Here is a 14,632-nt window from a genome sequence, read left to right as displayed (position 1 = left end):
TAATAGAGTCCACCAAAAATACTTCAAATGAAGAAGTATTTATACAAATTCTAAACTGAAATATCTTGAAATAATATGAAGATTGGTTTTACAAATATCTCAAACTGTTTTACATTAATAGAAGTTAAATAAAGGACACTCAAAACTAATGAATCTATTTGGCACTATATTTATGGATTTATGGTGACAAATAAGAGAAATTCTAATTTTATAGCAACTTTTAATTGATGATGTGTCTTCCAAGTCACTAACTAAGTCCTTCCTTTGTGCATTCTACCCCAGAAATTCTACAACATTAGGGTCCAGTTATACCTTTGTATATCTCAATCGGAGATAGATATGTAAAACATGAAAGAATTTATTGTAGATAAGTATGTTATGGAGATAAACTTCTTTCAGTTTCCTAAAATGTAGCTCCATCGGTTCACAATATTCTCTACAAAACGATGTCAAAAACAGGACTTTCCAAAGTATGAAAAATAGGCTGTGAAGATATGCATTTATATCGCTTTTTGTAATACATGTGCACAAAGTGAGATAGGGTTTTGTAGATTGGCCCTTTAGCAATAGAAACCTCATCTAGTGTCTCAAAATGAATCTTGGATTGGCCACAATAGGTTCTACAAAATTATGGCTTAGACAGGAAATTTCTGGAAAATGTACCATTCCTATTCTGATTTCATCTTTTAACCTTAATTTTCTTTTAACTATTTTTACATTTACTTTTGATAAAATTATTTTTTTTCTGGTGAAAGTGTCTTCATCTCTATTTAATTATTACTGCCTCCATGTTTACTTTTACTGTTTACCTTGACTGCTCTATTTTTTCATCTATCTTCACTTTGATTTTTCAATCTGATACACTTTTACTGATACTTTTTCATCTGATACACTTTTACTTTGATGACCTGTCAATATCCTTTACTGTGTTTTTACTTATACTGTACATTTTAAATTTTTACTGTGTATTTCAATAGTAAGTCATTTAGTTTTTTATATGTATCAACACATGGTAATGGATATTGATGAACTTTCTGTGTGAATGATTTATTTCTCTATTCTGTGTATAACTATTTTTTTCTTCTGAATTAAGGTTTTTAAATAGATTTCCTTTTGAGTCTTGGAGTAAACAAGTTTTGTGACTAGTATCAAAATTGTTTATCCAAACTCTCGTCTTCTGCTAATTACATGCAAAATACAACAATTTCTTAATAAAACACAAGACTGTGAGGAGGTGACCGGAGGCCGTACTGAATTTGGGAAGAACTGTGGACAGAGTCCAGAAGGTGCTTTGGATGGAATCCATTGTGAAATCATGTCTTAGAGGCTCAAGGTGGCGCCAGAAGGATTTAATAGGTTTTGCTGTGTACATGAGTAAAAGCCATGAAAATGAGGGTTTTTGGGGTTTTAATGGGTAATGGGTAAATTGGAGTGGAATTTTATATTATGAATAGTGAGTGGTTTCGTATTTAGCGAGGAGGCAGCATCAAAGGTCATTGCACCGCTTTATCGAGTAGGCGTATTTTGGCGAGGTCACCCGATCTACCTTAACGCTTGACATGTAGCGGATGGGAGCCCAGGAAATACCACTTTATCGAGTAGGTAAAGGTCAGACATCGGGTGAACCCGATATGGATGTGGACCATTGGATTTGGGTGTTGATGATCGGATGATAGTTGGGTGACAAATTTTCATGGACGAAATGGGTAGAGGTTTCGGGGTGGTGAAGCTTTAATCCATGGCGGTTTGGGATTATTTATGAGTTAAACATGGGATTATCTTAACTTTACAGAGAATTGGTGAGTTAAGAGTGTTTTTTCGGGGGGTGTTGAGTAGTGGAGGTCCCGCAAAACGGGTTTTGGGACAGAAAGCACAAAACGTAGGATTAAATTATTGTAAAAACTCTGAAGTATGCAGAGCACGAATTATAGTACGATTCAGTCAAAGGGTAGTCCGCCTAAAATAATGTAAAGAAATATAAATAGAGTCAGCCCGTGCAGGGATCGCAGGCCAAGGAAGGGTATGAATAGAGCACGACTCTATGAGGGAAAGGCAGTTCTTTTGGGGAATATGAAATATAATGGGTTCTTGAAAAAGACATTTGGAAAGCGTCTGTAAGTCCGAGTCGAGGGATTGGGGTAGTAGTTAGAGGCTCTGCAGCTGTGTGCGCAGAGGCCTGGAAAGTCCACAGTTGTTTGTGCAGAGCCCTGTAGCTGAGTGCGCAAGGCGATCTAGATGTATTAAGGACAAAGTGGAAATAAAGATAAGTTTCTTCTGGGGTTCTGTGTTTCTTTTGAATTGTCATACTATCTGTTTAATCTTATCTGCTTATGGTTGGAATGAGTATAAATCTGGGTTTATTTTAATACACGAATCAATTTTGTTGGTTAAATGTTTGCTTAAATACCTTGGTAATTGATAACCACATCATCTAATAGAATAGTGCACTAATAAGAAAGATATACTCAAGCTGGATCTGTGTGAATACCGAGCAGCGCGGAGCTGTAAACCAGTGCGTGAAACCTCCAGACCACACCAAGACATCCCTAGGGTGCGGAAACCTGGTTCTAGCACCCTCCCATGCTACCTCGGGTGAGACCTTAGTTCGCGCTCCACGGGATATTGCCGAGAGGGATAGTGGCTGCGGGATTTGCTTGGCTAAATAACTCTTCCAAGCCTGGGTCAGGCCCATATAAGCCAACAAATGGTTCCGTTGCCAGGACCAGGATCTGCATAAGGGGTGTCTGTTGTGAAGCGTGGGGACTTGATAAAAGATAACGTTGAAAAATCAAGAGAATCAGGGACGGGAGTAGAACAAGGGTAACTATGGCGAACACGATTCAGTTACCAGTGTTCAAAGGAGCAGGAGGCGAAGACCCAAAACAATTTTGGTTTGTACTAACATCAGTATGGAACGTAAAACAGGTCACGGATGATAATATCAAGAAAGCCACCTTAGTCAGCGCACTACAGGATTGAGCACTAACATGGTACATGGAGTATTCAATCATCAACCCAATGGCAGGGATAGCGGACATCCATACTAAATTAACAAAGGAGTTTAGCTGGCCTAAGTCAGAAGCATGGTCGGTTGTTGGATTCAAAGAGATCATGATGATGCCTGGTGAGACTCTGTGGGATTTGGATCAGAGGTTGAAAAGCACAATTCGCGAGACCAACACGACCCTGACGAATGCACAACACTACTCTTGGTTCACCGCATCACTAACGCCATATCTGAAGTCATACTTGTCACAATAGAAGATCTCAACCCAAGCAGAAGCGCTAGAGGCAGCAATGCGGCTACACGAAACCCCAGTACAAGATCCAAGGTTGGGAGTTCGGTAAATCCAAGCGCAGGTCCAAAATTTGTGTTTGGAAATACAGAAGTTAAACAAGAAGAAACATCACACCTAGAAGTCCAGGAGGAAGTATGGTGCATAAAGTGTAGGAGCCAAAGACACGATAAAGATCACTGTCCGGTCTCGGTGAATTTTGTGGTAACAGCGGAGACCCACACCATTGCGACCAGAGGTATAGGCAGGGCCGAGCATGATTGCCCTGCTCTGGTGCACAATTTGTCAGGTAGGAGGGAAGCATAACACTGACAACTACCATCTATTGCCCAAATACAACTAGACCCCCTAGCAGCTCTTTTGCAACTTTTGTAGATCGATGGGTCACGAAGAAAGAGATTGGCGTAGCTATCGAATGTTGATGGACCAGGCAGATGCCTACATAATGCACATTGAGGTGCGAGATCAGGATCCAGCCGCGGCGTTTGCACGCGGTGGGTTCCTGAGACACGGTAGAGGACGGGGCGAAATGGGACCAAGAAGGGGTTGTGGACAGCTAATCTGTTACAACTGTGGAGGACCAGGACATTATGTGTGGGATTTTACCAATCCAACCTAAGTATCATGTCTGTATTGTGAACAATTGGATCATGAGCTGCTAGATTGCCCCATGCTAATAGCGCAGATTCACGAAAAAAAGATAGCACCTCCTACAACAATGCAAAACATGCAGATGATGAGATCCAAAACACGCAATGATGAACCCATGGTAAACATGGTAGTGTGAAGTGGCATAGCCATAGGAGAGGTCAATGGGAAAACCATTATGGAAGCTAGGGAAAGCTTCACGGGCGTCTCTACCCGAGGTAGTAGGGATTGGCCTGAGCCAGATAGGGATCCCTCGATGTTGACTACCTTTTTAGAGACATGCATAAAACTGCTTCATGACAATAGGGCAGTTAGAGGGTTACATGAAGTGATTAATAGGTGCACGAGGTGGGGTGAACCTCGCACAGTCCGAAAAGTAGGAAGACACACATCGCAGACGGGTTGGGAGATGCGGTTAACAGCGCAAATTGGTGACTACAAGATGGATCAGGTCATTCTGGACCTAGGATCGGATGCATATGTATTACCTAAATAGACTTGGGATTGCATGGGTAAGACTGCACTATAATGGTCTCCTATCCAATTACGGATGGCCAATCAGCAGAAGATCTTGCCCATGGGAAGGCTACAAGGAATTATAGTAGATATTGATGGAGCAAGTACCCAGACGGACTTCGAAGTTATTTAAATCATAGACGAAAATAGCCCGTACCCTACGTTGCGAGGGGTTGACTGGGCTACTGACATGAATGGGGTTATTGACCTCAAACAGAGGAATATTATATTTGAGAAGAAGTCGCTCTGTGTAGTCGTTCCACTAGATCCAGCAGAAGAACCACGCTACATAAAATATGTGTGCAACAATGAAAGGGATGATGCATTGGATTGTATCTACAAGATTGCTACACATAGGCCAAAGGAGGAGAGGAGACCCTTATGGGGCTACGCCAGCTCATGCACTAGCGATTCATATGAAGAATATGAGCAAGGACGAAACAGGGTGAACGGGGTAACCACGCTACACTGTAATATGATGACAAAATCCTTGTATTGCGTTAAAGCTTAGACCCATGAGCTGCCAACGTATGATGGACTGACAGAAGTAGATGAATTCCTGGTTAAATTCGAAAGCACGGTACCAAAGTACCAACAGTCTAATGTGCTAAAATGGGAATTGTGCGCAACACCGGTGCGATGGTGGGGTACCCATGAAGGAACCTTCGAAGATTGGTGAAGTTGTAGGTGCATGATGTAGATAAGATTTGGGAAGCTAGCGCTACGAATAACGGAGAAATATGATGGACGAGAGAATCCACGCATACACTTGAGCAAATGGACCAAAGCTTATGGTACGAAGCCTCAACCAGAATGGGTGCACTTATTCTATCATACCCTGGATGTCATTCCAAGGAACTGGTATACAGAAACAAAGCTCTGACATGGCACCAGTGAGTGGGATATCCTGCGCGAAGGGTTTCTATTGAAATTTCTCTTTGAAGATTAATGGATGGATACCATGGACTATGCATTACAATTAGTAAAAACCGCCATCTTCAGAACACTGCCGGAACTAGAAGAAGTCATGATGTCAGATTGGTCATGAAAATTGAGCCAGGCCTTAGCATGTTACAATGTACAAGTAGAAGATGATGAGGATGACCCGCATAACATCAATATACCTGAATCTAAAGGTATTCGTGAGGTGCGCGGCCTCGAGATAGAAGATCCAGACATCACTGCGTCATTGAAAGAAAAGTAGGTAAATATTGGAACAGAGGAAGAGCAAAAGTATGCTACGCTTGGGGACTATTGGGACGATGCCACAGTCGAAAAGGTTGTCGAGTTGCTCCGCAAATACTGAGATTTATTCCCTACAAAAATTACGGAGCTAAAAGGGATTCTAGGAGACTTAGGGATGATGAAAATAACTTTGAAGCCAGATGCAAAGCCAGTGAAACAGTGACCCTACTGACTAAATCCAAAATACAAAGCAAAGGTTTGCAAAGAATTGGACAAAATAATGGTAGCAAGAATTATTGAACTAGTTGAGGAGTCCGATTGGGTAAGTCCTATGGTTGTCCAGGAGAAGAAACAAAAGGGTGAGATCCGCATCTACGTAGATCTGCGAAAGCTCAATGATGCTTGTTTTCATGATCCATTTCCAACACCCTTTACAGATGAGGTACTAGAAAATGTGGGCGGGCAAGAAGCCTACTCCTTCACGGATGGATTCTCTAAGTACCATCAGAACAAGATCGCGCCAGAGGATCGAATCAAGACAACGTTTGCTACTGAATGGGGTTGTTTTCAGTATACGGTAATTCTCTTTGGGTTGAAGAATGCACCGACAATATTTTCCCGTATTGTGGTACCTACGTTCAAAGAATTTATCCACAAGTTCTTAGAAGTCTACCTGGATGACTGGACCATATTTGGCTTGGTTAAGAAACATGTCGTGAGTTTACGATTGATGCTAGATACCTGCTGCTGACACCAGATTGCGCTCAACCTAAAGAAGTGTACTTTCCTCATCCCTTTCGGGAACTTGCTAGGCCATGTGGTTTGTAAGCAAGGACTGATGGTGGATCCGACAAAAATCACTATCATACTAAATTTTCAAGCACCGCGAAGTGTAAAGTAGCTATGCACTACATTGGGACACATGGGATACTACTGGAAGTTTATAAAAAACTACGCCCAGATCACGACTCTAATGGAACAGTTACTGAAGAAGGATGTTACATATTCTGGAATGAGGAATGTAACAAAAACTTGGAAACGCTTAAGGAAAAGATGGCATCTGCCCCTATCTTGGTCTTTCCAAAGTGGGACATTGAATTTCATGTACATGTCGACACGTTGTGTATCGCGTTGGGTGCGGTACTCACTCAAGAAGGCGTGGAAGGAATTGATCACCCGATTTCATTCACAAGTTACAGGTTGTTCAAAGCAGAAAAGAATTACTCTACTACCAAGCGAGAAGGATTGGCGATGGTATATGCACTCCAAAAAAATCCATCACTATCTACTCGGTGGACATTTTAAGATGTATACTAATCACTCTGTGCTCAAATACCTAGTGAATAAGCCTATGTTGGGGTGGCACATCTGTCGATGGTTGCTACTGTTTCAAGAATATGACTTTGAGGTTGTCGTAAAGCCGGGACATCTGAATGCAGGTCTGGATCACTTGTCCCGAATTGAGACTACCGAAGAACCAACAAATCTAGAGGAGGGACTCCCAGATGCCCAGTTATATGCCATTGGCATTGCAGATGGCCACTTTGAAGATATTATCCACTTTTTAACTATGGGCACTGCGCCACAGGGGTATTTTGTCCAACAAAAGAAGGAATTAGTGATACGCACAACAGATTTTACCCTAATTATAGGCCACCTCAACAAGATGGGCAACGACAAAATATTGTGTCGATATGTACCAGAATTCGAGCGTGGACAGATCCTGGCCAAAGCACATGGAGGGGTTGTTGGTGGACATTATGTGGGCCATGCTACAGCCCAGAAGATTCTTCGTGCCAGATTATGGTGGCCTACTCTACATCAAGATTCGAAAGCATACTGTCGGGCTTGCAATATATGTCAATGGACGGGCAAACTGTCACGAAGGGATGAAATGCCACTTCAGCCATAGATAACGCTACAACCATTTGAGAAATGGGCAAACGACTTCATTGGGCCTATTGAACTGTGAGGAAAGATGGGTGCGCATTATATCATCACTGTGATCGAATATTTGACCCGATGGGCCAAGGCACAGCCTGTTAAGGATTGAATGGTTATGACAGCAGCAAAATTTTTGTTTGAAAACGTCCTTACTAGGTTTGGCTACCCCAAAATTCTCATGAGTGACAGGGGAACACATTTTCTGAATGAAACGATTAGCACACTCACGGAGGAATTTTAGATATATCACCAACAAAGTACGCCCTACCATCCGTAAGCAAATGGGACCGTCGAGGCCTTCAACGAAATTTTGGAGACTGCGTTGACTAAGGTCTGTAATGCGCAACGCAATGACTGGGACTTGCGCATCCCTGCTGTGCTATGGGCATACCGAATGATGTGCAAGAAGCTAACAAGCCAGACACCATTTTTCTTAGTCTATGGCAAGGAGGTTGTTATGCCTATGGAGTATATTGTGCCTAGTCTGTGGATCGCAACAATCATAGGTATGGTAGACTGTGGGGCCCTGGAAGAGAGGCTCGCACAGCTAGAAGAATTGGAGGAGGAACAATTTTGGCTAGATTCCATCAGCAGGTACAAAAACAACGTGAGAAACCGTGGCATGATCGCCATATCAAGCTGTGCACCTTCAAGGAGAACAATCTAGTATTGGTTTATGACAGTAAGTTCAAAAAATTCCCAGGAAAACTCCACATGCACTGGCTAGGACCCTATGTCATTAAAGAAGTCACCAATGGGGGTGCGGTTCAGCTAGCTAAACTCAATGGAGACCCCTTCCCGGGAAGAGTGAATGGAATTTGCCTCAAGCTCTACACAAGTGGGCCGACTGCATGACTAGCCATTCAGAAGATAGTCTCACCACTCCACCCAGTTGCAAGAGAGTGAGGGATGATAAAGCAACTTGGGGGACAAATGCGCGAGTACTACGGTGTGCATACATTTGACCACACACAAGGGTCGTGGTTGCATGAGAAGGCTCACGTAGATGCACTAATAAAAGGAATGATGACTGTTGATATCACTATTCATGACAAGATGTCTGCATCATGGAAAAAGGGAGCGGGCGGCGGGAAATTAAGAGAAACAATACGAACCAGATATGGAACGAGCTACCATAGGTTTTACACAAAAATTTTACACGAACTGGAACAGACGGCAATCAGTGCATTCAAAATTCGCATGGCTTATAAATCACTGAGGGGAATCCACTAGGTGGCCTACACTTCGGAAACACAGATGGAGCTGTTCATTATCTCTGCACAAGGCATGCGCCCATAGGTAGTAATCTGGCCAATAGAGCAGCAAGACTTTCTAAGGAGTATGGGGGTGACAGCTGCGGGCATCCCGCAGGTTGTAGCATCACTAGTAGGGGATGTATCGGAAAAGAGGGAATACAAAGTAGAATTGGTTCGAATGTCGTCGCCTCGCCCAAGGGTAGGACGATGCACTACAATAGAACAATGAAAGGATAAACAGACAGCGACCACAGGTAGATATGCAATTAATAAATCATCTTTGATGTCCCTTGAAGATTGTGATCTTGCGGACAGTAGCCAGGATCTTGCAAAATTGCAACACAAGCTGCGGAAAATAGTGCAAAAAAAAGATACGAAGGTCGGAAGTGGCTCCGGTGCTACTAGGAGGTCCTGTATGCGGCTCCCCCGCTCGTGTTAAAATACTCTGAGGAGGTGTTCTGTGCTAACTGAGCAGAGCAGAATGAGCATCATTGATTGCGAGACATGGTAGAAACACTAAAGTAGGAGCTGGACGAAGCGTCGTAGGAAACAATGAAGGAGCAACAGGAAAACGAGTGCCACTCACACGGAGGCGAACTGTGAAGCCAAGGTAGAGGGTATAGCCACACTAGCGAGTGACTCAGGACGAGTCATGATGATGGTGTTGGGGGACTGTTGGGTAGCGGAGGTCCCGCGAAACAGTTTTTGGGGCAGAAAGCCCAAAAAGTAGGATTAGATTATTGTAAAAACTCTGAAGTATGTGAAGCACAAATTATAGTAGGATTGAGTCAAAGGGTAGTCTACTTGAAAATAATGTAAAGAAATATAAATAGAGTTGGCCTGCACAGGGATCGCGGGCCAAGGAAGGGTATAAATAGAGCGTGACTCTATGAGGGAAAGGCAGTTCTTTTGGGGAATATGAAATATAATGGGTTCTTGAAAAAGATATTTGGAAAGCGTCTGTAAGTCCGAGTCGAGGGATTGGGGTAGTAGGTAGAGGCTCTGCAACTGTGTGCGTAGAGGCCTGGAAAGTCTGCAACTATGTGCGCGGACCCCTGCAGCTGAGTGCATAGGGCGGATCTGGATGTATTAAGGACAAAGTGGAAATAAAGATAAGTTTCTTTTGGAATTCTGTGTTTCTTTTGAATTGTCATACTATCTGTTTAATCTTATCTGCTTATGGTTGGAATGAGTATAAATCTGGGTTTATTTTAACACGCGAATGAATTGAGCTGGTTAAATGTTTTCTTACAGACCTTGGTAATTGATAACCACATCATCTAATAGAATAGCGCACTAATAAGAAAGATATACTCACGCTAGATCTGTGGGAATACCGAGCAGCGCGGAGCGGTAAACCAGTGCATGAAACCTCCAGACCACACCAAGACATCCCTAGGGTGCGAAAACCTGGTTCTAGCACCCTACCCTGCTACCTCGGGTGAGACCTCAGTTTGCGCTCCGTGGGTTGTTGCCGAAAGGGCCAGTAGCTACGGGATTTGCTTGGCAAAATAACTCTTCCAAACCTGGGTCAGGCCCATATAAGCCAACAGGGGGATAGGGTAAAAATATAGTTTATAGTTAAACTAAGGGTAGGGGTAATATATATGAGGGTTTATTTATATATGAGGAAAAATGGTATATTAGGAGCTATATTATTAAGTTAGAAATTAATATGAACTGAAATGAGCGGAATGAAAATAATACTAAGTATAATGTAATATTTGCACTTTTCCTTTACATACACTTATAATTAGGAAAAAATCTTTTTGTGGGTATTTTGAGTGAAATGGAATTAACATGGGGCATTTTTAATTTTCAAAGGCAAATGGAGTTTAACCTTAGGAAAAGGGGTTTTAATAGGGTAATGAAGGGAAATGACTTTTATGAAAGGAATTCTAACACTTGATGTCCATAAGTCAATAAGTCAAGGGTGCAGTCCCACCAAAAGTTAGAGAAATGCTCTGAGCCTTTATGAATTCAAGGATTTTTAGTAGTAGAACATACCTGTGGATGGGGAAATTAGTAAGTATAGGGATGGAATGAATGAGGGGAAGTCAATTAAATCAACTTGTAAACCTTTGTTGTTTCTTTCTTGATTTCTCATGCACATTGAAACATATGTTTAAGCATGATAAATGTGCTTTTGTCCAATCAACTTTATACTTCAACGGCCTTTCTTCTACCAACCCATTACTTACCCTAACATTTTTTTCTTCACTTATTTGGGTGCATTTAAGCTAACAGACCCTTTTATTTCCTTTTCTTTTTATAAAACAAACTATCTAATTCTAACCTTATATCTTCCAAGGTCATAGATTAAACTGATGAGCTCCTTTTATTTTCTCTACCAATCTAATGATCTACCAAGATTAAGTTGTTTGGTAAGATTTTATTCTCTAACTATAAACATAAAATTCAAAGCATGAAATAGTCAAGATTAAGCAGTTTGACTACCATGGGTTGTGGCATGTATGATAAGCTGCACAGAACCATTATTTGTAGATGAAGTAAAATAGTAGTGGAATTTAGACTTGCACATTTTCATGATCTGTTTTTGTGTTTGGGGTTCATATATTTTCATTTTTTGATCTTTTCTTCTTCTTTTTGTCCTTTGATATTTCTTTTACGACACACCCTCTTTAAATTTTTTAATTTTTAATATGGAAAACATTTGCAGAAAGAAAAGGTATGTACAATATTACAAGGCTTAACCTTAGCCAATTCAAAATTATGAATCCTATCACTATAGGACTCTAACAGTGGCTCCACATGGGGATGGCATTTCCTGGCAAAATGTCAAGAACTTTAAGATCAGTAGCCTTTGAATTGTGACTGAAGTTACATTGTAAACTGTTCTTCTGTGATTTCTGCCTTATTGTATAATCTTTGTGACTGAAAATCTTGAACTGAAATCATAGCCTTTTCTGCAAACTGAAATCTGACACATGCTGTACTGAAATCTGATCTGAAATAAACTTGTTGCTGAAAAACTAAATTTATTCAAACTGAAATCCTACCTACTTACTCTAATCAATTGTCCAACTGCTGGTTAGGTAAAATGAAATAGCCAATGCAACCATTCAAGCATCATATACATTGGTGAATTTTGTTGCTTGTGCTTGTTTGTGATTAAAACTGAGATTCTAAAGCCAATTATAACCTTGTCAACAAATGAGAAGATAAGGAAATACTTGATTTCCTTTGTTGACTCTAGAAACTGTACAAAAGGATCTTCCAAAATATATACACTAATGTTTAACTCATCTAGGCAACAATACAATTGTTCTGGATGGCCTCCATGCCATGAAAGTGAAATGTTATTTTCATCTTTATCACCCTGCAGATTTTCAGAAAATAATGCAATAACCTTTTGGGTTTCTGATAAAAAAGTCTATAGAAATTTCTAATAGAATCCACCCAAAATACTTCAAATGAAGAAGTATTTATACAAATTCTAAACTGAAATATCTTGAAAACATATCAAGATTGGGTTTACAAATATCTCAAACTATTTTACATTAATAGAACTTAAATAAAGGATGCTCAAAACTAATGAATTTATTTGGCACTATATTTATGGATTGATGGTGACAAAGAAGAGAAATTCGAATTTGATAGCAACTCTTAATTGATAATGAGGCTTCCAAGTCACTAACTAAGTCCTTCCTTTGTGCATTCTGCCCTAGAACTTCTACAAAATTAGGGTCCAGTGATACCTTTGTATATCTCAATATGTGATAGAAATGTAAGAAATTAAAGAAGTTATTGTGTATAATTATGTCATTGAGATAACCCTCTTTTAGTTTCCAAAATTTAAGCTCCAGCAGTTCACAATATGCTCTGTAAATAGATGTTGAAAATAGGACTTTGCAAAGTCTGAAAAATAGGCTGTGAAGATATGCATTTATCTCACGTTTTGTAATACCTGGGTAAAAAGTGAGATAGTTTTTTATAGATTGGCCCTTTAGGAACACAAACCTCCCCAGTGTCTCAAACTACATCATGGATTGGCCACAATAGGTTCTGTAAAATTATGACTTAAATAGGAAATTTCTGGAAAAAGTACCATTCCTATTTTGATTTCATCTTTTAACCTTAATTTTCTTTTAACTTTTTTTACCTTTACTTTGGATAAACTTCATTTTTGCTGGTGAAAGTTTCTTCATCTCTATTTAATCCTTACTGCCTCCATGTTTACTTTTACTGCTTACCTTGACTGCTCTGTTTTTTCATCTATCTTCACTTTGATTTTTCAATCTGATACACTTTTACTGATACTATTTCATTTGATATATTTTTACTTTGATGACCTATCAATATCATTTACTGTGTTTTTACTTTTATTGTACATTTTCACTTTTTACTGTGTATTTCAATAGTAAATCATTTAGTTTTTTATATGTATCAACACATGGTAATGGATATTGATCAACTTTCTGTATGTTTGATCTGTTTGTCTTTTGACTATATGCTATGTCTGGTTCCTTTGTTTTAACAGTCAATGTCTCTGTGTGAATGATTTCTTTACCTGTTTTGTGTATAATTGTATTCTTCTTCTAGAGTAAACAAGTTTTGTGACTAGTATCAAAACTGTTTATCCAAGCTCTTGTCTTCTGCTAATTACCTGCAAAATACAACGATTTGTTAATAAAACACAGGTCATGAGGAGGTGACCAGAGGCCATACTAAAATTGGGAAGAATTGTGGATAAAGTCCCGAAGGTTCTTGGGAGGGAATCCATGGTGAAATCATGTCTCAAAGGCTCAGGGTGGCACCAGAAGGGTTTTATAGGTTTTGTTGTGTAACTAAGTAAAAGGCATGAAAATGAGGGATTTCGAAGTTTCAAAGGGTAATGGATAAATTGGCGCGAAATTTTATATTATGAATAGTGAGTGGTTTCGAGTTTAGCAGGGAGGCAGTATTGGAGGCCATCGCACTACATTATCGAGGAGGCAGTATTGTGGTGAGGTCACCCACTCTACCTTAACACTTGACACATAATAGATGGGGGCCCGGGAAATACCACTTTATCGGGAGGGTAAAGGTCGGACATCCGGTGAACCCAATATGGCTATGGACTGTTGGATTTGGGTGTTGACGGTTAGACAAAGCGGAGTGACAAATTTGCACGAATGAAATGGGCAGAGGTTTCGGGGGGGGCAGAGATTTAATCTATGGTAGTTTCGGATTATTTATGGGTTAAACATGGGATTAAATGATCAGATGGGGTTTAATGAAGAGATTATCTCAACTTTACGGAGAATTGGTGAGTTAAGAGTGTCTTGTTGGGGGGATAGGGAAAAATATAGTTTATAGTTAAACTAAGGGTAGGGGTAATATATACAGTGATTTATTTATATATGAGGAAAAAGGGTATATCAAGAGCTATATTATTAAGTTAGAAATTAATATGAATTGAAATGAGCAGAATGAAAATAATACCAAGTATAATGTAATATTTGCGCTTTTCCTTTACATACACTTAGGAAAAAATCTTTTTGTGGGTATTTTGAGTGAAATGGAATTTAACATGGGGCTTTTTTACTTTTCATAGAGAAATGGAGTTTAACCTTAGGAAAAGGGGTTTTATTAGGGTAATGAAGGGAAATGAATTTTATGAAGGGAATTCTAATACTTGATGTCCATAAGTCATTAAGCCGAGGGTCCGATCCCACCAAAAGTCAGAGAAATTCTCTAAGCCTTTATGACTTGAAGGATTTTTACTACTATAACATACTTGTGGATGGGGAAATTAGTAATTATAGGGATGGAATGAATGAGGGG

At 40.0% G+C, this 14,632-nt stretch overlaps 1 protein-coding gene across 1 annotated transcript; it reads left to right on the top strand.

Annotated features, from left to right (window-relative positions):
• The first annotated feature begins 3,675 nt into the window (after window positions 1–3,675).
• LOC149226596 (uncharacterized) lies at window positions 3,676–7,557 on the top strand. Its single transcript, XM_089380243.1, has 2 exons — window positions 3,676–3,808; window positions 7,040–7,557. The coding sequence occupies exons 1-2, from the start codon at window positions 3,676–3,678 to the stop codon at window positions 7,555–7,557; spliced, it is 651 nt and encodes a 216-aa protein (XP_089236369.1).
• The last annotated feature ends 7,075 nt before the right edge of the window (window positions 7,558–14,632 follow it).

This window comes from Pinus tabuliformis, chromosome J (assembly GCF_031772625.1).
Source record: "Pinus tabuliformis cultivar Carrire ecotype Pingquan chromosome J, CPIR1, whole genome shotgun sequence".
Lineage (NCBI taxonomy): Eukaryota > Viridiplantae > Streptophyta > Pinopsida > Pinales > Pinaceae > Pinus > Pinus tabuliformis.
The sequence above is the reverse complement of the archived record's forward strand: the minus strand, read 5'-3'. Positions and strand labels throughout refer to the sequence as shown.